This window comes from Macaca fascicularis, chromosome 3 (genome assembly GCF_037993035.2).
Source record: "Macaca fascicularis isolate 582-1 chromosome 3, T2T-MFA8v1.1".
NCBI lineage: Eukaryota > Metazoa > Chordata > Mammalia > Primates > Cercopithecidae > Macaca > Macaca fascicularis.
In genome coordinates this window covers 91268243-91291946 of record NC_088377.1, presented here as the reverse complement: position 1 = coordinate 91291946, position 23704 = coordinate 91268243, and the positions used below count along the sequence as shown (strand labels likewise).

The following is a 23704-nucleotide window of genomic DNA, read 5'->3' as shown; positions in this document are numbered from 1 at the left end:
CCGCTGTGTGTGTGTGTGTGTGTGTGTGTGTGTGTGTGTGTGTGTGTGTTGTGTGTTGTGTGTTTGCACGCACATGCGTGCATGCCCGCGTGCTCGTGTATGTAGGTTGGGTTGATAGCCACATGCTATCTTGACCTGCCGTCAAAAAGATTTTTGTTTCTGTTTTCGTTTTTGTTTTTTTACTCCTGAAGTGAATATGATCCAATGTTGATAGGGTATAAATGCAAGAGAATGAACTACCCTCTGGTTTGGGTTTGAGTTTTGAGATTTCCTTTGTTTTGGCACTGACTTTCCTACACAAATCATTCATGATAATGCTAAGAGTTGCTTTATCTTCTAAAGGATCTAACAGATCTCTGCAAGTTTATGTCTATATCCAGAAACAATTGGACCTTTTCATCACATTGTGGCATGCAGCAGTAAAATGGACATTATGAAAGGGAGCTATCCTCACACAAATTCATATGTGTTTAATCTCTGATAGAAATCTGGGATAATATTTAATTGTAGAATCTAAGATAACAAGTTTTCCACCTGAAAAGTAATCTCCCTAAAGAAAAGGAACACTGCCAGCATATATGTGGTGTATTGTGGTATTGGGGGGACACGAGAAGGGGTAACGGGCCCAGCCTAAAAGTGTTGGAGTCAGGGACATGGACAAGCATCTTACACCTGATCACATTTTTAAGTCCCCATTCTAGTTATTAATAATAGAGTTGGGTCGGGTGCAGTGGCTCACACCTGTAATCCCAGCACTTTGGGAGGCTGAGGCAGGCGGGTCACCTGAGGTCAGGAGTTCGAGACCAGCCTGGCCAACATGGTGACACCCCATCATACTAAAAATACAAAAATTAGCCAGGTGTGGTGGCATGCACCTGTAATCCCAGCTACTCGGGAGGGTGAGGCAGGAGAATTGCTTGAACCTGGGAGGCGGAGGTTGCAGTGAGCCAAGATCGTGCCACTGCACTCCAGCCTGGGTGACAGAGTAAGACTCAGTCTAAAAAAAAAAAAAAAAAAAATAGAGTCTAGGATTTGTTTCAAAAATATAGAACAATGTACCTACAATCCACACCTTCAAAATTACTTCTTTATTTAGAGATAAAGTTAGAGGGCTGACATTGGGGCTTCTTATTTTCCCATGTAGCTCCATGGGAGATCTATGGCTAAGTCAAAGTCAGAGCCTAGGTGTTCAGTGTTCTATCTGCCAAGTCTTGTAAAAAGTATGTGTGTCATTTCAGCTGAGTTTTCTTTGCAATGTCATCATTTAAATAAAATGTTGGGGTTTTCTTCTAGGCATGAACTCTCTTGGGTTGTGTTACCCTGTTTGCTGTTTACTGTCAAGATGCTGAAAGAATGTTCTTATAATGATCCAAGAGGAAGTGGCAAATGAGTGCTCTTCTTCAGGTATTTTGTTGATTTTTCAGAATGCCTACCAATAGGAAATTTCCGCAAAACTACAATCTGTGAGTTTATTGTATAAAATTGGAGGGAAATCATTGTCATGTTTCCTTTTGTCAAATGAGCGAGATTCCCTTTTGTTCTGATATGCTGCTTCTCCAAAAGGTTAGATTTATTTTATGCTAGAAGTATTCCTTAATTCATAAGCTGTATCCATGGGTGGTATTACGGTTTGTTTTACTGAACACCTACATTGAATATATCTCTCTCCTTACTGTTTACATACTTGACCATTAGAGTTTATATTCTAAATACAAGCTGCACATAAATAATCTTTTATGGAATTTTATTTGCTATTTTTTATATTCCATTTAAAAAAATAAGACAGATGTGGCTTTTATGGGAAAAGATACTCTAGATTTTTGAGTATTACTTTACACTTCTATTTCGAGATGTCTGTAATTAGGAGGCTTAAAGTATTTTGGGGGAATGTTGGGTCAGTAACACTCACAGTTTCCTTATGAAGAAAGTGGGAAGAAAATTTCAATGGAATGTATTCTGTCTTACAGGCACAGAAAACTTGAAAGGAGACCTAGGTCATTGCTGATGGGTCTAGGAACAGAATTTATCTCCAGTTTTCTAATTGCTTCTTTTAAAATTAGATACGTACTTTTAAAAAATGGGGCAACCATTCAGAATGTCTTGGTGTGTAGAGTTTTAGACTTTTAGAATGCTGGGGATAATAGAATCAATTGATTCTGCCATGATAATGATACTTTGTAGTGTTCCATAGCATAAAGAAGGCAACATTTATATTAAACATGATCCCTTCCTTTCTATTAGTAGCATTTGTCTATAAACACCAAGGGAGTGGAGCTGCTGTAAGTCGAGTGGAGGAAATAGTTGTAATATGTCATCTTTCCAATGTCATTTCATTCATTTAAAAAATGAACTCCTTGGGTGTGCTGTAGAAACACTATTTGTACTTTAAATGTACTATCGAGAGCCCTATTTGTAAAGAATTTATGCACTTAATGTATGTACTCAGCTTGTCAGGTTACTTTGTTTCCAGATTTTTTCCCCTCAGAGCAATGAGAGAGTCCTCATGAGTTGCAAAAAGAAAAACCATAGGCTTATAATAACCTTATACTGGCTCATGTGTGAAGCTTAGCCTACTATAGATTTTCCAGAAAATAAAATATGGATGTGGTGGAAATATCTTTTCTGGCTAGGAGAAGCGACTCATTATGAGACGGTTAACTGTACATCTCTTGGGAGTGTCTTTAAGTAGTTGCTTAAAAGCCAATGTTTAGCAGTAGAACCTTCAGAGAGGCATAACCCAATGCTGGCAGTGCACGAAAGCGGCTTTACATGAACATTTCCCAGAGGAGATTGTTTCAGACAGGGTGTGGAAATGGCAGGTGAATGAAGATCTCTTCCAGCTAACTGGAAAAGGACGTTTTCAGGAGAGTGGAAGCTATAAGTATAAAAATGAAGGTGAACATACTGAAAAAGAAGTGGATAAAATTAATTTTACAGAAACGATAACATGTTAGATGTTGTTTAGCAACTTTTAATGTTAAATCTTTCTCCAATGCCTTGGGTAATACAAAGACAAGTTTTATGAACATCTATGTGCAAGGCAAGTCTTAATTCACCTGATAAATCCTTGTGAAATATGTGTGGAATCTTATGGATTCAGAAAAAACTGAATTTTTTTTCATTCTTTGTCAATTTATCTTTTTTCTTTTGTCACCTCCACATGTTGCTATTGCTTAGACCCGGGAAGAAAACTGCAAGATTTTTTTTTCTCTCTTTTCTCCCTGCAAGATTTCCTCCTAACTTCAAAGGTCCTGTGGATCATTCTCTCACAAATGTTGGAGAGCTCTTTTTCACATTTGGCTGTACAAATACATCCTGGTTTAATAAATGATGGAGCCTCCTACTGCTTAGTTTCCTTTTGTCAAAAGTGGAACTATTTCTGCGAAGCTGTGGCTTCCTTCTTGCTACTGCTATTGACTCTTCTTTTCAATTAGTTGGAGTCAAGAGCCTTTGGGCAGAAGGATGGTACACCATAGATGATCGTCTTCCTCCTTGTGGTCTCTATTCAGATGACCACTGAGAATATTTAGCATCTTGCTTATGAATTTAAAAAAAATATGTCAGTAACTCTGTCAGAATATTCTGTTTTGTTCAGGAGCAGAATTTTTAAAATATATCAATGCCTAATAATTTGTTATTCTTAGAATTGATTTCCTTTTTTTAAAATATGATGACTATTAATGGTACCTGTAGGTTTGATTTTATGAACATTTCCCACAGGAGATTGTTTCAGACAGGGTGCGGAAATGGCAGGTGAATGAAGGTATATATTACATATAGATATATAATATCTATATTCTATATAGATGTGTAATCTATATTATACACTGATATCTATATGCTATATCTATATTATATATAGATAAATAATACATCTATATTATATATAGGTATATATGATTACCTATATATAATGCAGTATATACTGATTACCTATATACAATACAATGTATACTATATAATAACAAATATTTATTGAATCTCCACTGTGAGCCAAGCAGGATTCCAGTAATGTGGGATATGATATAGTAATTCCAATTCATTGGTTTAATATGATTTATTAAGTGCAGGATCTATGTGTTTGATCACTAAGCTAGGACATGGGACAGAAAGGAAGACACAGTTTCTGCTCCAAAAAGCTCATAGTCCCATGACAGAGAAAAAACAAGATGGCAAACTAAAAGTTGTAAAATCATGTAAGCACTGGAGCATTTTAAAAAGGTTAAAAACAATATAGTCCCCCCCACCTTACAGTTCAGTAGAAAAGACTTTAGCTAACCAAAGTCAAATATTTATATTTACATAAATGTAAAACAGTGGTAAGTGTTACCATGGGGAGGTGAATGGTATGAAAGCTCATCACGGTAGACTTTGACCTAATCAGGGAAATCATCAGTGAGTATATCAGGGAGGTAAGATTGAAGGAGGAGCTGGAGTTGTGTAGGTCAAGACAGCGCTAAGCGTGCTTTCTGCAGATGGAACAGTGCATGCATAGTCCCTGCAGCTGAAATGAATGTGGCATGTCCAGTTTAAGGGACCTGAAGAAGGCCGACAGCCACTGTGGCAGAGCACAGAGAGCAAGAAGAGTGTAAAGGTAAGCCAGACTGTGGAGACCTTACTGAAAATTTGGTTTGATCAAGGGAGCTCTAGGGAACCAGTGAATGTCATAATGCCTTTGGATGGGGAAGGCTGGAGATGTTGCCCTGAGATGATCCTGTGTGTATAAGGTTTTACAACTTTTATTTTACCATGTTGTTTTTTCTCCCTTATGTAACCACGAGTTCCTTTGGGTAAGAACTGTGTCCTCTTCCCTATCCCATGGCCTCGCTTAGTGCCTAACACATGGATGCTGTACCCAATAAATACATATTAAATCAATGATTTGATATCATTTACTTATTCTTCTTGACTTTTCTTTAGCTATTAGTAGATACAGTTTTACATAACAATGAGCAAAATGTGCACACTGGGCTGCGTGTGAACATGTTATGGAGATTTGTTAGTGATTTCTGTAATCTGGGATCTGTTTACTTTGTACTGCTAAATCTAATTCTACTGCTAAATCACCATCTTTAGTTGCTGTTATTGTTATGTGTATTATCACAATATTCTTTTAACTGTTCTCCTTTGTTTGCCCATTACCTATTGTCAGCCCAGCAACCATCTTATGATAACGTAAAGCAGATTACTGTAGCCCTGGCTGGAAGGCATCAGGAGGTCCCCACATCACCCAGAGTAGGAGTCACTGTCCTTAGAGCTGCTTCTAAGACCCTCCATGATCTTCCCCACCTCCCTGCCTCTCCTACCTCGTCTACTACACGCCCCCTTATCCACCCTGGGGTAGCCATACCGGGCATTCCTGCAGTTCCTCAAACATTCCAAGCATGCTCTCATCTCAGAGGCTTTGAATTTTGTTTTCTAACCCAAATATTTGCATGACTCCTTTATATAAAACATTCAAAAATTTTTATTAAGCTCATTCCTAGATCGTGCGTGCGTGTGTGTGTGTGTGTGTGTAATTTGAGTGGATTTTTTTCAGAATTATCCTATTCGTTTTATTAATGTATTGATTCTTCTGCATTTTCATCATATTATCTGCAAATAATGTTAATTTGTATTATTTTCCTAGTAGTTATACCTCATTTCTTTTTCTGGCCTTGCTGTTTTGGCTAACATTCTCAAGTCAAATATAGCACACTTACGGTGATAGTAGGCATCTTTGTTGTCTTTCTAGCCTATTGAAAAGTCCTTGGGATTTGTGTTCAATACAGAATTTGCCTGAACTCTTTTAGCTGCAAATGACAGAAAGCCAGATCAATCAATGGTAATGGCTCACAGAAGTCTAGGGATAGAACTGTCTGCAGGTAGAAGTGATTTTTGATGTTCAAAACTTCTATCAGGGCCATATCTCTATGTCTCCATCTCTCACCATTATTTTCCTTTGTATCCAAACATTCTCAGAAATGCTCTGTCCATGAAGTAGGAAGTAGAGAATGATTCTGATTGGTTTGCAGAGTGTACAAGCCCACCCTTTAGTTTCTGTGTCAGGTGTGAGGATTGGTTGTGCCGGAAGCAGTGACCTGAACTTATTTGGTGACAAAACCTCACCTGAACTGACATGAAGTAAACCATTTATATATTTTTTTTTTTTTTGGTGCAGAGATATTAATCAGCTTAATAGTCCAGAATGTGCTGGGAGTATTAGTTAATATGTAATCTAAGTACTTCATTACCATTATAAAATTTATAAAATTCTGAGTTCTCATTTATGTCTTGCTCCAGTGGAATCACATAGGGGATTGTGAGCCAGTATAATTAAATTTTCCTTATGTATCTATAAATTAAATCTAAAAATTTTAAAAATCCAATATTTGAAATAATCACTATAAAACAAAATAGAGTAATTCATAGGTTAAGACGTATAGCCTTGTATCATGAAAGCAGTGCCACTAAAAGTGGAAATACAATGAGTAAAAGTTGGAAGTGGGAGAGAATGGAGCAGAGCATTTTTCCCTTTACATATTTTAATATAGTTTCCCCTTTTCATGAAGAAGATTCATTTCTTTTACCTAGAAACTTACTACCTAGAATTCATTTGCTTCTTGGAAACACTCCTGATTTCCCTGCCTCCTTCTTGTATTGCAGCCCTGGTTTTCCAGGACGATTGCATGGCCATCTTCTTGGAATTTCCTTTCATTTTGCAGCCTTATTTGGTCCATGGTTTCTTAAACCTCATATTTTCCTCATTCCTACATCCCATTTTTGTTTGGGGGCATCCTCAATTAATTCTTTAGAACAAATCTGTAGATGGTAAATTTTATAAGTCCCCACATGCCTGCAAATGACTTTATTTTGTCTTTACTCTTGATTGATAGCTAGAATTTTAGATTCAAAATAATTCTCTCAGAACTTTTAAAGGCTCTGATGTTTTCTGGCATCCAACATTGCTTATGAAATGTCTGAAACCAATTTGGTCTTTCTTCCTTTGAAGATAAACATTGTAATCTCTTTGGAAGTTTTCAGGATCTTCTTTAGAATCCTTGTGTTCTGAAATTTTATAAGAATGTTCTTAGATGTTTTTTCCTCCATTTTTTTCTGCTCAATACCATATGGAATCCTTCAAAATGAAGACTTACAGTATTCTATTTGTAGGTTTGTTTAAGCTTTCGGTAATTTCATTCATTATTCCTTTGATAAATTGCTCACATTCCTTTTCTTAGCTACCTCTTTCTAGAACTACTAGGAGACAGATGTAGGCCTTCCTGCATTGATTGTGCTGAAATCTTTCACATTTTCTTTCTTTTTTTTTTTTTTATGATTCTGGAAAGTTTCCTTGACTTTTCCATGTAGTGTTTTATCAATCTTTCAAATGTCAATAATTACATTTTGAATTTTCAAAAACCTTTGTTCCTTTTATCACTGCAACCCGTTCTTGTTTTGTGGATAAAGTATTTTGTCAAATGTTCTTCACAACACCAATTAAAATTATTTTATGATTCCCTTCTCTTCCCTGAATTATTCCTGTTTTCTCCAGCATCAGGGAATCAATGTGTTCCTTTTGATTCTTTTGGGGTTTTTTTAACATTTGCCTCAGAATCTGGTAACTGTTGGTTGTCCATTTATATGCATGAATGAATAAGTAAGATAATGCAGCCATCATGGATTTCCTTCGCAGCTTGAGTATGTCAGGCTTCATTCTAGGAAGTGTGGAACCAGGAGCAAGTGAGCAGGTTAGGTGCATCCTCCTAGACCCCCCAAAAAAGGTAGCTCCCAATCTGGGGTCTTATCTTTCATTCTAGAAGCCAGTGCCTTGGGCAGGCCCTGATAAAATAATGTCTTCTCTTTATAATGTTGCATGATGAGATATTTAGGATGGTCCAGGAAGGGATAAGTCATTTTCATCTATTCAAGATACATATCTACTTCAAGATATTGTTACCCAATAGTTGTATCACTCATATTGCTTTCTCAGTCCACCACTGATGTGATTTCTTTCCTTTCCAAGGTTCATGCAGAAGTATTTATTTCCAGAATTACAGCATTGAGGACAGAGTGTGGGCTAACTGGTATTTCTTTTTGGTGGATGTTTTGAGATGGTCATTGCAGTCTCATCCATGAGTCCTTTTCATTACTTTACATGGAAATTTGAAAAGAATATGTATTTTACATCTGTAAGTTACAATGTTTCCTCTTTTACTCTTTCTCCTCAATAAATCAAACTCCTTAATTGTGTTATTCAGCTACTCTCTATTTTTTATCTACTTGATCTGTCACACTCTGAAAGAGGTGTTATTGCTCTTAAGATTGCAGTTTCTGCCAATTTCTCATCGTATTTCTAAAAGTTCTTTGCCTAATGTATTTCTAGGTTAGAATTTTTTTTTTAATGTACAAAGTTTTTGACATATCTGTTTGGCAGAATGTACCTTTTATAAAAATGAAATATCCCATTTAATGCATTTTGCTTGAGCTATACTTTGATAGTAATATTGCCACCTGCTTTCCTTCTGTTTCCATTTGCCTATCATATCTTCAAGTATTTTCAATTTTTCCTTATCATTTTATTTAAAATGTTCTTTTAAACAGTCTCTGGCTGGGTTTTGTTTTGCTTCTCTTAACTCAATTTTGGATCCATTGTCTTTTAATGGAGAAATGTAATTCCTTCTTTTTATTATGTTAATTGATTTGCTTGCTCTTGGTCTTATTTTTACCATTAAAACATATTTTAATTGATGAATAAATATTATATATTTATGGGGTACAATGTAATGTTTGGTATATGATTACATTGTGGAATGATTAAAATCTTATCTATTTCAATTTATGTTATGTGTTTACTTTCTTTTCTATCTTCTTTGGAATGATCAGTTTTTATTCTTACTGCTTTGAAAATTTTACATGTTATTTCTTTCCTACTAGCAGATAATATTAATTTTTGTAGCAAACATACTTGACCAATATTTTTTTCTGACGGCAAGATCTAAACTCTATTTATAGCCTTTCTCCATAACCCCATACTAAGATAAGCATTTAGTATTTATTTACTCCACCCCATTTGCCGTATTTTATTGAAAGTATGTGAAATGTTAGTTCCATATATATTAAAAAATAAAATTATTTACTTTTTCTTTCAAGAATTCTTTCTTTGTAATTGATCTAAGTTTTAAAACCATATTGTTAACAATTTCTTGGGCTTAATATTCATTTTACTATTTTTCTCCAAAAATGTTTCATGTATATTACAAATTCCCTCTATTCTATTATAGTTATGTTGATTTACATCTTTTTAAAATAATTTTACAAAAGACACATAGATATCATATTAATTCAATCCTTGCATTTTAAAACCTATAAAAAATGATGATTTACATGGGAATAAAATTCCAGGGAATTAGTTCATCTTGCTTAAGATTTCTAGAAATTGTACTTCATTCCTTAATGTTTGTTTAGAAACTCTTGTCTTTTGTATTGGTTCCTAAAATCTGATTCTGCTAGCCCACAGTTTTAGCATTTTTCTTTGAGGATAATATTTTTCTCCTTTTTTACTACACATATTTAGAATTTTATCTTTATTCTTGGAATCCAGAAATTTGTCAGGATATGTCAAGGGATAGGCCTTAAGAAATAATCTTATCTGGCTCTTAGGGAGACTTTAGGATATGGAGACTTGTGACTTTCTTCAGCTCAGGGAAGATATCTTTTATTATATCTCTGATGAATGCTTTCCTTCCTTCTTCTCTTTTCTTTAATGATATTCACTATTTGTTATTTTCTGCATTCTTCTATCTGGCCTAGTTCACTAGTTTGTCTTATTCCTCATTTGTCAGTTGCTCATTTTTCATACCTGGCTGCTCTTTTTTTGGATAAAATGCCTTCTCAAAATTCACTAAAATGAAACATATATATATATATGCTTATTTAATTTTCTTCAGTTTCCTATATTTACTTTTTTCTGTAGGTGTTATTAATTCTGATTGCTTGACCTGATTATCCCCCACCCATCATTTTTTGCAGTAAAACACACAGATGTGCACTTCAATCAGTTTTGACACATGTGTGCACCTGTGTAACAGCTACTCTAGCCAAAACATGGGACACTCTCAAGGACACAGAAAGCTCCCTAGTGCCTCGGAAGCAAGCACTTTTTAAATTTTGTCATCATAATTTCTATTTACCTGTTCTAAAGCTTCATGTAAGTAGAATCATACAATATATATTCTTTTATGCCTTCATTCTTCACTCAGTGTAACATCTATGAAATTCATTATGTTTTCACATGTATTGGGACCTTTTCCCCCTTTTTCCATCTTTTTTCTCTTTTGCTGGAGAGATAAGCCACCATGTACATCCATTCATCTCTTGGACATTTGAGTTATTTCCAGTTCTGAGCTATTATGAATAAGCTGCTATGAACATTCTTTTGCATGGACATATGGTTTCATTTCTTTGGAGTAAATATCAAGAGTAGAGTTGCTAAGTGGCAGAGTAGGTATACGTCTGACATTATAAGAAACTATCAGTTTTCTAAGCAGTTGTACATTTTACACACTCAACAGCAGTGTGTGAGAGTCTGCCTGCTCCATATCTTCACCAACACTTAGTATGGTCAGTGTTTTTTATCTTTAATCATTCTCATAGGTGGGTAGTGGTATTTCATTGTGGCTTTATGTTGCATTTCCTTGATGACTAATGATGTTGAGCACTTTTTCATATATTCATTGATCCTTTGCATATCTGCGTTTTAAAAGTATTATTCAAATCTTTTGCCTAGTTTTAAGATTAGTTTTTAAAAAATAATTGTTTTTCAGGAGTTTACAAATACTTATACTAGCCTTTATTGGTTGTATGTATTGTGGATATTTTTTCACCAGTCTTTAGCTTGCCTTTCCAGTTTCTAAACAAAGGCTTTTAAAAGAAGAAATTTTAATTTTGATAACATTCATATGCTGTATTTTTCTTTTGTTGTTTGTGCTTTCAGTATCTTGGCTAAGATGCTTCCCCACTCCCTCAGTGAACATGTGGCAATGTCTGCAATGTCTGGAGACATTTTTGTTTGCCACAACTTGGAGAGAGAAGACTAGGAACTAGTGGGTAGAGGCCAAGAATACTTCTAAGCATCCTGTAATGTACAGGACAGTCTCCCTACAATGTAGAATTATCCAGCCCCAAATGTCAACAGAGTCGTGGTTGAGAAATCCTGATTTAGAGTGATACACAAATGTCCAAATACATTTTCCATTTTTCTCATTGAAGTGTTCTTATTAGAAAAGCATTTCCATCTAATTTATACATTTATAAAATCTTATGTCCTCTTATGTCACATTATGGCTACTGCTTATTGAACACTTAACTATGATACAGGCTGCATTTTATATTTTTTCTGTATTATTCCACTTAAGTCTGAGAAGTAGGTATTCTTTGCACTTTACAAATGGAAAAACTGAAGCCAGAAAGGAAAAAGGCCCAATGGTTGGTAAAAGAGCCAAGATTTCTGTTTAGGTCAGTGTGATAGTTTACTAAGACTAAAATTTCTTTTGAGTTTATTTTAATATAAAACTTTTGCATTATCGCTTAAATTACTTAATTTTACTTTTAATATAAAAATATTGATAGTTCCAGAGAAGATGGGCTCCATTTGTACTATGATGATGGAGTAACCTAGGTTAGAATGCAGGGCAGTAAGAAGATGGATATTTTCATCTCCTCTTGAGAAATTGCCAAACTACATAACAGAAGTCAAGTGTCTCCTCTGATACTCAGGGATGAATTTAGGCAGTTGACTGCTTTTCCCTCTATTTTTATTTTTGTTTTCTATTTTACTGTCCAACTTTCTGATGATTGAAAGTGGTATCAAGTAGGTTTTGCTTAGGATTAATAAAAGACATAAGCAATTTTTTCCTGACAGCACAGAAAACAACATAAGTAAACTACTGATGAAGATTATAGTGTACTCCCAGGGTGTTTTGAGCAATCTGAATGAGTAATAGGAAATATATTTGTATGCTTGAGACCTTTGAAGCTTCTTTCAAATACATTGGGTACCTTTGATATTGCAACTGGATATCCTTCCAGAAACCCTCCCCATTGCTGTACATCAAGCAGGTGTTCTTTAAAAACACTCACTAGGCTTCTGCCATCATCCAATCACACTGATGTTATGCAACGCTTCTGTAATGCAAATTAGGTTGTGGCACTGCAGTGCCCAAAACCCTACTGCCCACAAGGGCTTTTAAAAATCTGTGTCCAAGCATTAGGAGCACTGTGGTATGTCCTCAGGGATCTCCATGGAAAGGGAGGAAGGGTTGTTCCCTTTTGGTCCAAGGTCCTCCAATTCCAATCAGAGCAGCTCTGCTTTTCTGTCTTTTTACATTTTTGACTTTCAGTTTGAAGGAGTTCCGTGACTAAGAATTCTTGAAATATTTTGGGATGTGGGGCAATGTACAAACTTCTTAACATTGCAAAAACAACCCACTGTGAGTTGGCATTTTGCCAATGTTGCTAATCAAATCTCCTCTTCCCCCATAAACATACACCTTGCGCTCCATCTATGAAAATGTACAGTTCACTGAAATATTCTGCAGGTGCCTTATTATATTATACCTCCATTGCTTTGTACATTCTGGACTTTTTAAAATTTGTTTTTGCAATCCATGATATTCTTTTCTACCTGGGGTACAAGCATGCTCACATTTAAAAGAAAATGCCAATTTGTATTTCAGATGCATATACCAATTTATATTCCTACAAAGCAATATTTAGAAATCTCCATTGATCCACATACTCTCCAAGACTTGGTATAATCCAATTATTAATTTTTCCAAAACCAAGCTATGTAAAATTGTATCTCATTGTTCTCTAATGGGATTTCTGTGATTATTGAGGTTAATCATTTTTTTCATATATTTATTTGAAATGCCCATTTTATCTCTGTGAAAAGCCTGTTCATGTCACATTTTCTATTTTTTTGCATATTACATATTCATTCTATATTCTGAATACCAGTCTTTTGTCAGTTACCTTCATTCTAAAAATATTCTCCCTACTCATGTATTATGTTTTTACTTTCTTTATGGTGTCTTTTGATGGGCAGACATTTTTAAATTTTGATGCAGTTGAAGTTAATTTTAAAACTATTTCATGTTTGTTTCTCTTAGTATCTTGCTTATGAAATCTTAACCCATTTCAGCATTTCAAAAACATACTATTTTGTATTTTTAAAACATTTAAAAATATTGCTTTGCTCTCTTCATCACTACTGCTTCATAAAGGTCCTGATATCTGGTAGGACAAGTAACCTAAAAATCTAGTTGAAATTTTGTTTTGAATGTCCTTATAACTTTTTAAAGTTATTTATTTATTTTTGTTGATATATATTAGATATACCTTTATATCTTTTTAATAAATTTGGGAAGAATTAACATCTGTATGCTATTAAGCGTTCTAATCCATAATCATGATATATCTTCTCATTTTTATAGGTTTTCTTTAATATCTTTCTAAAATAGTTTATACCTATACATAGAAAATTTGTATGGTTCTCTTTGTACAGATATTTTTCAGACTTATTCCTACGTAACTTGGAATATTGTAAAATTTCTTCCTTGTTTTGAAAAGAGAGTCTTATTCTGCCACACAGGCTATAGTGTACTAGTACAATCACAATTCATTGCCGCCTCAACTCCCAGGCTCAAGCAATCCTCCCACCTCGGCCTCCTGAGTAGCTGGAACTACAGGCACAAGCCACCAGGCCTGGCTATAAAAAAAAAAAAAAAAAAAAAAAAAAAAAAAAAAAATTTGTAGAGTCTCACTATATTGCCCAGACTGGTCTAGAACTCCTGAGATCAAAGGGTCTGCCTGCCTCTGCTTCCGAAAGTGCTGGGATTATAGGCACGAGCCACTGCAACTGGCTAGATTTTCTTTTTAACACAAATTTTTCAACTTTTCGTATTATTATTATTAAAATAGTTTTTAAAATTATCATCGCTAGTACATAAAATTGATTTTTTATATATTGATCATATACCAGCCATCTTGCCAAATTTTCTAACATTTTGTTTTATATTCTTTTGGTTTTTCTATGGAGATAATTATGTGATCTGAAAAATAACATTTTTTATTTTTCTTTCCTATTGTTGGTACTTTTACTTTTGTTTCCTATTACAGTGGCTCAGATATTGAATCCAATATTTAATAAAAGTAGTGATAGTGAGGTTAAGCATATTTGACTTGCCCCTCATTTTAAAGGTACTTGTCATTTTTCATTATCAAAAATAACATTTCTGGGAGGAGGCGGTGGATGATGAGAAATTATGTAATGGATCCAATATATGTTATTTGGGTGATGGATACCCTAAAAGCCCTGACTTCACAACACTATGCAATCTACCCATGTAACAAAATTATGCTTGTGTCCCATAAAATGTATACAAATAAAATAAAAAGAAAGAACAATTATGTTTTATATAAGTTTGTTATAGAATTCCTTTAAAATGGTAAGGATATTCTATTCCTAGTTTGTTGAAAATTTTATCTTATGTTTTATAATTGTCATGAAATTTTTATCAGTAAAATGCTTTTACTGTATACATTAAAATGATCACATAATTGTTCATCTTTACATTTAATATATTAAATGGCATTTATAGATTTGAAAATATTAAGCCACTCTTACATTTTCGGGGTAAAAGTGACTTGGTCATGATGTATTATCATTTTTATATACACTACTAGATTCTGCTTGCTAATAGGACCTTTTGCATCTTTGCTCATGAATGACATTAGCCTAGAAGTGTCTTTTTTTCTGTTTCCTAGTCTGGTTTGGCATGAAGGTTTTATTGACTTCACAGCTTAGGGGAAGTATTTCTTCTTTATTCTTTAAAAGACTTTTTAAAAATTAAAATTTCTTTTTGAAAGTTTCACTTGTAGAATCATCTGAGTCAATGTGTGGTGTGTGTGTTTGTATGTGAAGTCCTAAAATCATGAATTAAATGTATATAATAATGAAGAGAGATGTTCATGTATTCTATCCCTTTCTGCGTTTTTTGGAAAAGTTTGATTTTCTAGGAAATTGCCCATTTTGATCAATATTTTGCATTCAGTGGCATACATTTTTCAGTGAATTCTTTTATCTTTTCAGTATCTGTTTTATTTGCAGTTATATTTCCATTTCAGTTTTTCATATAGTTCACTTGGGCATCCTGTCTTTTTGTCTAGATCAGTCTTGCCTGAGATCTGATTATTTATTAGCTTTTTCAAAGGAGCAATTTTTGCTCATCTTCTGTATTGAACTTTCAAAAAATACAATATATATATATATATTCCATTGTCTGGATGTGCCACAGTTTAGCCATTCACCTACTGAAGGACAATCTGATGCTTCCAAGTTCTGGCAATTATGAATAAAGCTGCAATAAACATTAGTTTGTGTGCTGGTTGTGTGTACATACATTTTCAACTCTTTGGGGGAAATGCCAAGGAGTGTGACTGCTGGATCATATGAGAAGATTATACTTAGTTTTTAAAGAAATGTCAGACTGTCTTCCAAAGGGACTGTACCATGTTGCTTTCCCACCAATACATGAGAGCACTGTTGCTTCATATCCTTCTGCTCTCCTCCAAAAAAAAAAAAAAAAAAAATTGAACTAAACTTTATTTTTTTAAAAAACATTTATTTATTTAGTTAGTTAGTTAGTTTTTGAGACAGAGTCTCGCTCTTTCACCAGGCTGGAGTGCAGTGGCGTGATCTTGGCTCACTGCAACCTCTGCCTCCCGGTTTCAAGGGATTCTCCTTCCTCAGCCTCATGAGTAGCTGGGATTACAGGTGCCCGCCACCACGTCTGGCTAATTTTTGTATTTTTAGTAGAAACGTGATTTCACCATCTTGGCCAGGCTGGTCTTGAACTCTTAACCTCGTGATCCGCCCTCCTTGGCTTCCCAAAGTGCTGGGATTACAGGCGTGAGCCACCGCGCCTGGCCAACTTTATTTTTATTAGCTCTTTCCTACTATATTTTAGTTCATTCTGTTGTTTTTATACTAACTGTTAAGATGGATGTTTAGCTCATTAATATACTGTTATATTGATTTTAGGAAAATTATCTGTAAGCCATTTTGTTGGAAGTTTAGGACAATTATTAGGATCAGAAAAAAAATTTTGATACTAATAATGCTTTTCAAATTTGGAATCCAAATTAAAACAATATCAGTGAAGACATTTCATTGTAAGGTTCCATGTGAATATGAATATGTAACAAAACACCTACTCTATACTTCTATCCATCAGTATTTTATTTATCCACCACCCTTCATTTCTCTTTCAAACCGTGGCTGACTTAATTCCCTCCTATCATTTAGGTTTCTTAGCATTGCACTTGCCAGCCAGGCACAGTGGCTCACACTTGTAATCCCAGCACTTTGGGAGGCCAAGGTGGGCATATTATTTGACAAGGAGTTTGAGAGCAACCTGGTCAACATGGCAAAACCCCGTCTCTAATAAAAATTAAAAAAAAATTGCCAGGCGTGGTGGTGCATATGTATAGTCCCAGCTACTCAGGAGGCTGAGTTGGGAGGATCTCATGAACTCGGGAGGTGGAGGCTGCAGTAAGCTGAGGTCATGCTACTGTACTCCAGCCAGGGCAACAGAGGGAGACTGCCTAAAAAATAAAAATAAAAAATAAAAAAATAAATAATTGCACTTGCCTTATAATGGGTAAGACTCAGAACTCCATGTGATTTACAAGCTCCGACCTGGAGAAATTTGAATTTTTGTATGTCAATAGTTGTGTCCCATGAATCTGACTTGTGAATCAGGAAGGATGCTACTCATTATTTCTAGATCAATGGTCTCCTTTGGATGCTTAAAAGATGGCACCTTTCTCCAAAATGTTTACAGATACCCAGAGGTCTTGTTTCATTTGATACCACGTAGACTTTCCTGTTGTATTCTGTTTACCAGTGGGCATTGGATGTTGGACTTTTTAGAAATTTGACCTTATTTCTTAGGACTCTTAACATTCTCTGGTCAGAAAACATCACAAAAACCAAATGGTGGGAGGGTCTATAATCATAGTGAGTCCTTCTTCATGCCAAAAGAAATTATAGCCACTCTCTTTTGTACCTCAAAAGAGAGCATTATTAGCATTATTCAATTAAAAAGAGGGAAAGGAGGTGTTTAATAAAAATGTTTGCTTGCAGCCCCCATCCCTAATAAGATACTAGTGGATATAATTCCTATAATATATGTAGACATTCAGTTGAATGAGGTTTACACACATTAATCACACCTGTTTGCTACAATTTGCCATGCCAATTATCTTGTTTCCCTTCTTTGTCCAAGGATGTTGTACATGAAAATAGTGCATCCTGTGGAAGAGCTTTTTCTTCCCAAAGGAGCTATCCTATTGTGAATTCTGACATAAATGTGCATAAGTAGAGAGAAATGCAGATTTCAGCCTGCCATGCTGAGAATTTGCTTTGTTTGATCTGGGTATCACAGGACACATGATGTTCAGCATGCTCTGAGGCCCCTGAAATACCTCGCTACCACACAGGCCATATTTTTTAATAACCACTTTAACACAGAGCAGGGGAAATCTCAGCCACACACAGCTCAGGATGCTATAACCAGAGAGCCTCCTGGGAGCAGTCGGTCCACTCCTAGGCTTGTTTTCTCGTGACACACATCTTCTGTCTAAATTCTTTAGTGAGGATTTTCAGGCCTCAGCGTGATGAGGAGCATGGACTCCGAAGCTTTGAAACAAATGGCGAATGTGTTAGTGGCCAGGGCTGGTAGTTACTCCCGTTCAGTGTCATCGAGTGTATGTGATAAAACCAGTGTCTAAAGATTTCCTTGGTCTCTGCCCAGGGCCCGAAAGAAATATTCCTTCAAGGACTATTAACATCACATGATTCTAAGCATATCACACCCCAGTGTTTTTAGGCATAAAGAGAATATACACTATATGCCAATGATCAGTTACCTAAAAACAACACATATATATTTGGCTGAGGAATACCAACAACACATCTTGTGGCTACCCGGCGAACTGATATAGTTAGGAACATATATGTGCGTTGGGTTATAATGACATTTTCTCGTATCACATCTATCAGGTTACAAGCAGCTAATAATTTTCTTTTGCTAGTCACAGCCAAACATTATAATGGCACATACCATAAATCAACATCAACATGGAACATTGCTTAGCAAATATAAATGTATGTGCATTGCAGAATGATCTGAGATTACAAAAATACATCAGAAGTCAAAAGTAGCTGGTGGAGAAACGCTATGTCTTTAGTTTATTGAGATTGTTTGGAGGATCCTAATGTACTGTCACTGAAAGAATAATTTTTCCTTTACAATCTACTTAGCAAAGATTTATCGATCCTTTCCCCCTTCATAGAGAATTACTGATCCATTTTAGAAAATCAGATTTTCACACCTTTCATGAGAATGTGCCCAGCGCAGTTCTCAGGGGACTGCCCGGGAAGTTGACTTTGACACACAGTCCCTTGAAACTTACACACCACAGCCTAGCGTCTCATCGCTGATTTGTTGCACCAGGCAGTAAAATACTTTCATACATTTATAGAGAAATGATTGTACTGCAAGGACTTATTTTTCCACGTTAGTGGATGTATTCAGGGTACCGTTATTTGTGTAAACAGCATTTTTCAGATGTGGTGCTTTTTCTTATTCTTTTCTTCCCTGTCTTCTCAGCTGTAATGTTATGAACAGTAAGGTAAGATAAAAGTTGCTGAAAATCGTGCTGCAAAGCCATGGGAGGCCGTAGAATTTTTCAGTGTGCGTAAATAACTTTCTTCAAGACGTACACGTCTGCTCTCCTCTCATTATGGGAGTAACCTAGGTAGCTAAGCAGCCGACATGTTATATTGAAGTATGCATCGTAATGAAGGTAATTTATTATAATTAAAACAGTGTGGAGAGGAGCTTTGTATTAGACCTATTGTTTCACAGAAGAGCTTCATAAAGAGCATTATGATTAGTTATGTATTTGGGTGAGGGATGTTGTTTACTGGGAGTTACGTGAGGATTAGTCAAAGTCTGAAGTTGTTTTTTGAGTTCTGCTGAACTGGGAGGAAAGAAACATTCAGTAAACGAAGAATTTTTATACTGGTAGGAGGAGAGTGTATATGTGTTTGCATGCAAGAGTAGGAGAGAGAGCGGGGAGGAAGATACAGAAGAAAATGACGTGCACCTGAAGTGTTCTCGGCAGGAGCAGTTCTAGAATACTTTATTACATATCTATGGAGACAATGGCATGGACTGTAAGTAGCTCCTGTCTCTTGATATAATAATGCACATAAAGTCGGGGTCAGATTGGGTTCGCTGTGGGCTTTGATGCTGCAGAAGGTCACTAGGGGAATCGATGGACCAAAATGAGTCCTGAGTTTCATGCAATCAATGCGATTTTTCTATTTAAAGTGGACACTGCTGGGTGTGAATCTTGAGCTTCAAATGTGAGTTGGATCAGCTTTTCAGGTCAAGAGTAGACTGCATTGCAAATAGGTTGTTTATGATCATAATTGAGGTGATGTGTGAATGCACAATAGGAGAGGCAGTTTGCAAATGCTGCTTTTAAGTTTGGCGCCCTGTTATTTTGGCAGCCGCATTCACAGCCATTTGGTTGTGAGGGGATACCTGGTTCTCTGTTTATTCTGATATTTTTAATGAATCAAAAGTAAGGAAACTCTTTAAAAAATAGTTATTAAAAATAGAATATTTTAAAATCTTTTCTATATTCTGTCTATTCATCCATCTATCCATCTTCAGGTCTCTCTGATTGGAAGGTAGACAGAAGGGTTCTCTAATATGTGTATATATGCACAGACACACACATATGTATTATATATATGTGTATATATATTTTAAATAATTACATTTTTAAAAGTTTTTTTAAAAGTTTGCTCTAGTTGGAAAGTGAATGGAAGAGATTTTTGATTATCTGCAAAGCTAGAAGAGTTCAGATTTTGTGTCGATGCTTCAAGCTCTTACTCTGCTGGAGCAAGAAGATCCCTGTTTAAAAGGACAAATTATAAATGCAGTTTCCCCTCCAGAATAAAAGTTCTGGAGCTGCTGAAGGATCTTTTATGGGTTTCTCTTCATCATGTCACATTGCCACTGAGATATGCTGTATGTCATTTAGGGAAACATTACAGAGGGAAGGCACTGGCGTTTTCTGTTTGGAGGGGAAGGCGAGTAAAAAAAATGGGATTTATAAAAATATTCTAAGGAAGTCTATGAAGGACTCTTCTTTTGCTGTATGCCACAGGGGAACTGGCAGCCACAAAGACAAAAGTAACTGGCAGATTCTTTATTTCACTTCGGGTAAAACTTCACTTCTTCCTGCGAATCAGGTTTCTAACCTACAGGGGAAAATAGCTGGATGAGATTCCCAGTTATTAAAGGGCCAGGAAGCTGGAGAAATTAAGGAATATTAACTTTCCACTAAGTTGAAACACATTTGCCACTGAATTGCTACTTGGTGCTTTTTTTTTTTTTTTTTTTCTCCACTCTAAAAGATAACATTGCTTCCTAGCTTTTAATTTAAACTTAATTTAATTTGAACTTTAAGGGTTTTAATTTAGTAAAAGAAGATGAGAGGAGATAAGTTGAAATCACCAGTGACCTGTGGCAGAAGGCCAAGTTCACACTCTCCGCCACAGGTCCTGGCAGCCTTTTGCATTCAAATAAACATTAAAAAAAAAAAAAAAGAACTAATTGAGTATATTTGTAATAACATAAGTCGCAAGTACAGCTGTACAGAGATCTAAATTTATTTGCCCAAACTGGAAAAATGCCCCCCAAAGAATAAGAGGCGTGTGAGAGAGGAGAGGCGTGCTGAGAACAGGTGGAGCCTTTGCCTACAGGATACAGCTCATTCACAAGGAGTACAGGCTGTTTCTCTGTCTGTGATGTGGGTCTTTGTATGTAGAGCCCAGATGTAGTATTTTGGTTCACGTTATCATCCTTATCCCTGAGTCTTCATTTAATCATCTCTAGACTTTTGTGCAGCAGGAATGATTAGAGTTCTTAGCCAAACCATTTTGTGTTTATTTTATTGTAACAGTCCCCAAACAACTCAGAAATAAGCTACTGAAAATAACATTTCAGAATATGTTTCCATTGGGTAGAACCTTTAATCTCAGGAATCAGAAACACTATGTAAACACCTGCAAAGTATGGAGAGAATGATTTAATTATAATTAATTATCAGGAATGATGCCATTTACATTTACTCTACATAATACTAAATAGAAAATTTAACTTTTAAGGCAGGATGTTTTTTTCTTTGCTTTACCAGTGACTCTATAAGACACATGCCATTTAAAAATGAGAGGAAGGGGAAGTTTCAAGTTTTCAGTTATGATTCTTAGTTTTCAGGGTAAGTCTGTGAAAGGAACAGAATGCTTAAGTTTTATCTGACATCGATTTTTAAAAAATCTTATGTCTTGTATTCCAAGAAGGAATACGTAGTAAATGGAAAAATACATTTTATGCATATGAATTTATATGTCATTTTATATTTGACAATATTTTATATGAAATTTGAGCCTCTTATATTTATTATTCTATTTAATTCATAGTGTCCTAGTATGTTAACTTGTAGGCCTATGGTAAAATGAAAGAGTACCTCTTATTATTATGATGATTTTAAACCTTTATTTTAGGTTCAGGGGTACATGTGCAGGTTTGTTTTATAGGCAAATTGTGTGTCATGGGGGCTTTGTATACAGACTATTTCATCGCCCTGATATGAAGCATACTCTTATTGATTATGACTTTGAAATCTTTCTTACATAACCCTCATTTGAAAAATGAATTTGAGAGACTCAGTTGCTGTTTAAAGACCCTGAGGCCTTTAGGGGAGGGTGAATTAAGACTTCCAGTGAGATTCTTCTTCCTACAAAATCACTTTTCCCTCAGATGAGGATACTGAGGTAATGGAAAAACCCTTAATCTCCAAAGCATCCCTGAATGTGCCACCCTGAAAATTAACCTCATTCATCCCTTTCCCCCACCTTCATTTTTTTTTCTTTTTTGAGACCTCAGAAAAATTGAGCACATAAATTAAAGTGTCCCCTTAGCTGCTCTAACTTATGCAACCAGCATTTACTCAGCAGCACCCTGGGTCTCAGAGACCTTGGCAACATCACAGGGGTCATATTTTTACCTAGACAAACTGCTCATGAGCCATGTTTTCAACATCTTAGACCAAAACTGGCTTTTCTTTGATTTCAGACCTGAAGGTTGTCTTCTATTTTGTCTTAATTTTTTTTTTTTTTTGAAAAGGCATTTATTATGGCTATTCTGAGAAAAATCTCACTTTCTAGTAACGTTTGCTTTCTCCTTTGTGCCTCCAGCAGCATATTAGGCAAATAAAGAGATACAGGGTATTACTCTGTATTTACATGTTTTCATTTTTTTATTTGGAGGCACCCTGCCCACACTTCCAGTACCACAGACCAAATCATGTTTGTTGATCTTTTTCAAAAACAGATCTAGTTCTGAGAAGAGGTGTTGGTTGATTTGCTCTTGGGAGAGGTCCTTTGCGCCATCACCCTGATTGTTTAGCAGTACCATCAGTGGAGGTTAGGATACCTTTCTAGTTTTCTGAAGGCCAAGGGTCAATAAAATATCCCCCCACCATTTACCACCCCATATTAGTTTAAGCAAACAAGAAATATGCAATAAGCTGTTTTCCAAAAATCTCTCCAAATTCAAATATGTAGTAGGTTTATTTTGATGGTCTTAAAGAAAGGAGTCCTCATTGGAAACAGGTAATCTACTCAAGGGACCAGTTGAATGAATGTGTGTCAGTCACAGACCTGTTGAAGCTGTATTTTAACTGAGCATTCAAAAATTAAGGAATAAAATGGTTTTCCAACTCTGGAGTTTCTCTCTTTTGTCATAGGATTGTTTCTTGCACTTGTAAGAACTGTCTGGAGGACTGACTCTGTCCCACCAAGATGAAGGTACAAGATCACATTTTTTTGACATACCCTTTTCTTTGGTATACTATACTTTTTCATTGTTTATATCACCTAGTTTTCATTATATATTAAAATTTGCATTTGTTTCAGGCGAAAATTAAGCTGACTATTTCTAAGGAATGTAAACACTCCTTTGAACATTTAAAGTCTCTATTTTTAATAGAAAATAGTAACTTTATTTTGCCTAGAATAAATGTATTTGAATCCCAAAATGTGTAAGTTAGTTTTAAGAAGATAACTGATAGCAAAGACCATTTCCCAAGCACCTGCCACAACACACACACACACCGCACTCAGATCTCTAAAAATTTAGCCTTAAGGCAATTTGAATCTTGGGGAAATATCTTCTCATTTTTCAATCTGGCTTGACTTTATTATAACCTTGGAATTAAGTGCAGTGTTTATTCTTTCTTGTGTATCCCTTTAAAAACCTCCTTAGTAATGATGTTAAACTGCTGAAACCCTTGCCCTATCATCCATACCCACTATAGTTCTTGCTGATATCTTAATTAACTCCTACATTCCTCTATTTAAATCTTGGCTAGTGTAGAATACGTCCCATTGGAAGTAACAGTACCTGGGCTGACTTTAGTTGTTTCTTTGTGATTTGTCTCAGGCATATGAGAGAGCTTCTTCTTATCCGGTCTCTCCTTCTGTCGACAGGGAATATTAGGTCACCACAGAGACAAAAGA

At 35.5% G+C, this 23704-nt stretch overlaps 1 protein-coding gene across 10 annotated transcripts in view; it reads left to right on the top strand.

The window, feature by feature from the left end:
- The window catches only part of POU6F2 (POU class 6 homeobox 2), a 496562-nt gene that overhangs the window by 27670 nt on the left and 445188 nt on the right, over positions 1–23704 (top strand). For 2 of the 10 annotated variants that reach the window (XM_045389038.2, XM_065542098.1), the window contains exon 1: positions 1294–1404. The exons of 6 other annotated variants lie outside the window; for them this stretch is intronic. In XM_045389038.2, the coding sequence (XP_045244973.1) occupies positions 1387–1404 (18 nt within the window). In that variant the 5' untranslated portion in view covers positions 1294–1386. Of the gene's footprint in view, positions 1–1291; positions 1405–19034; positions 19286–23704 lie in introns of those variants that run through there. 2 more of the 10 variants (XM_074035194.1, XM_065542097.2) reach the window with 2 other exon arrangements.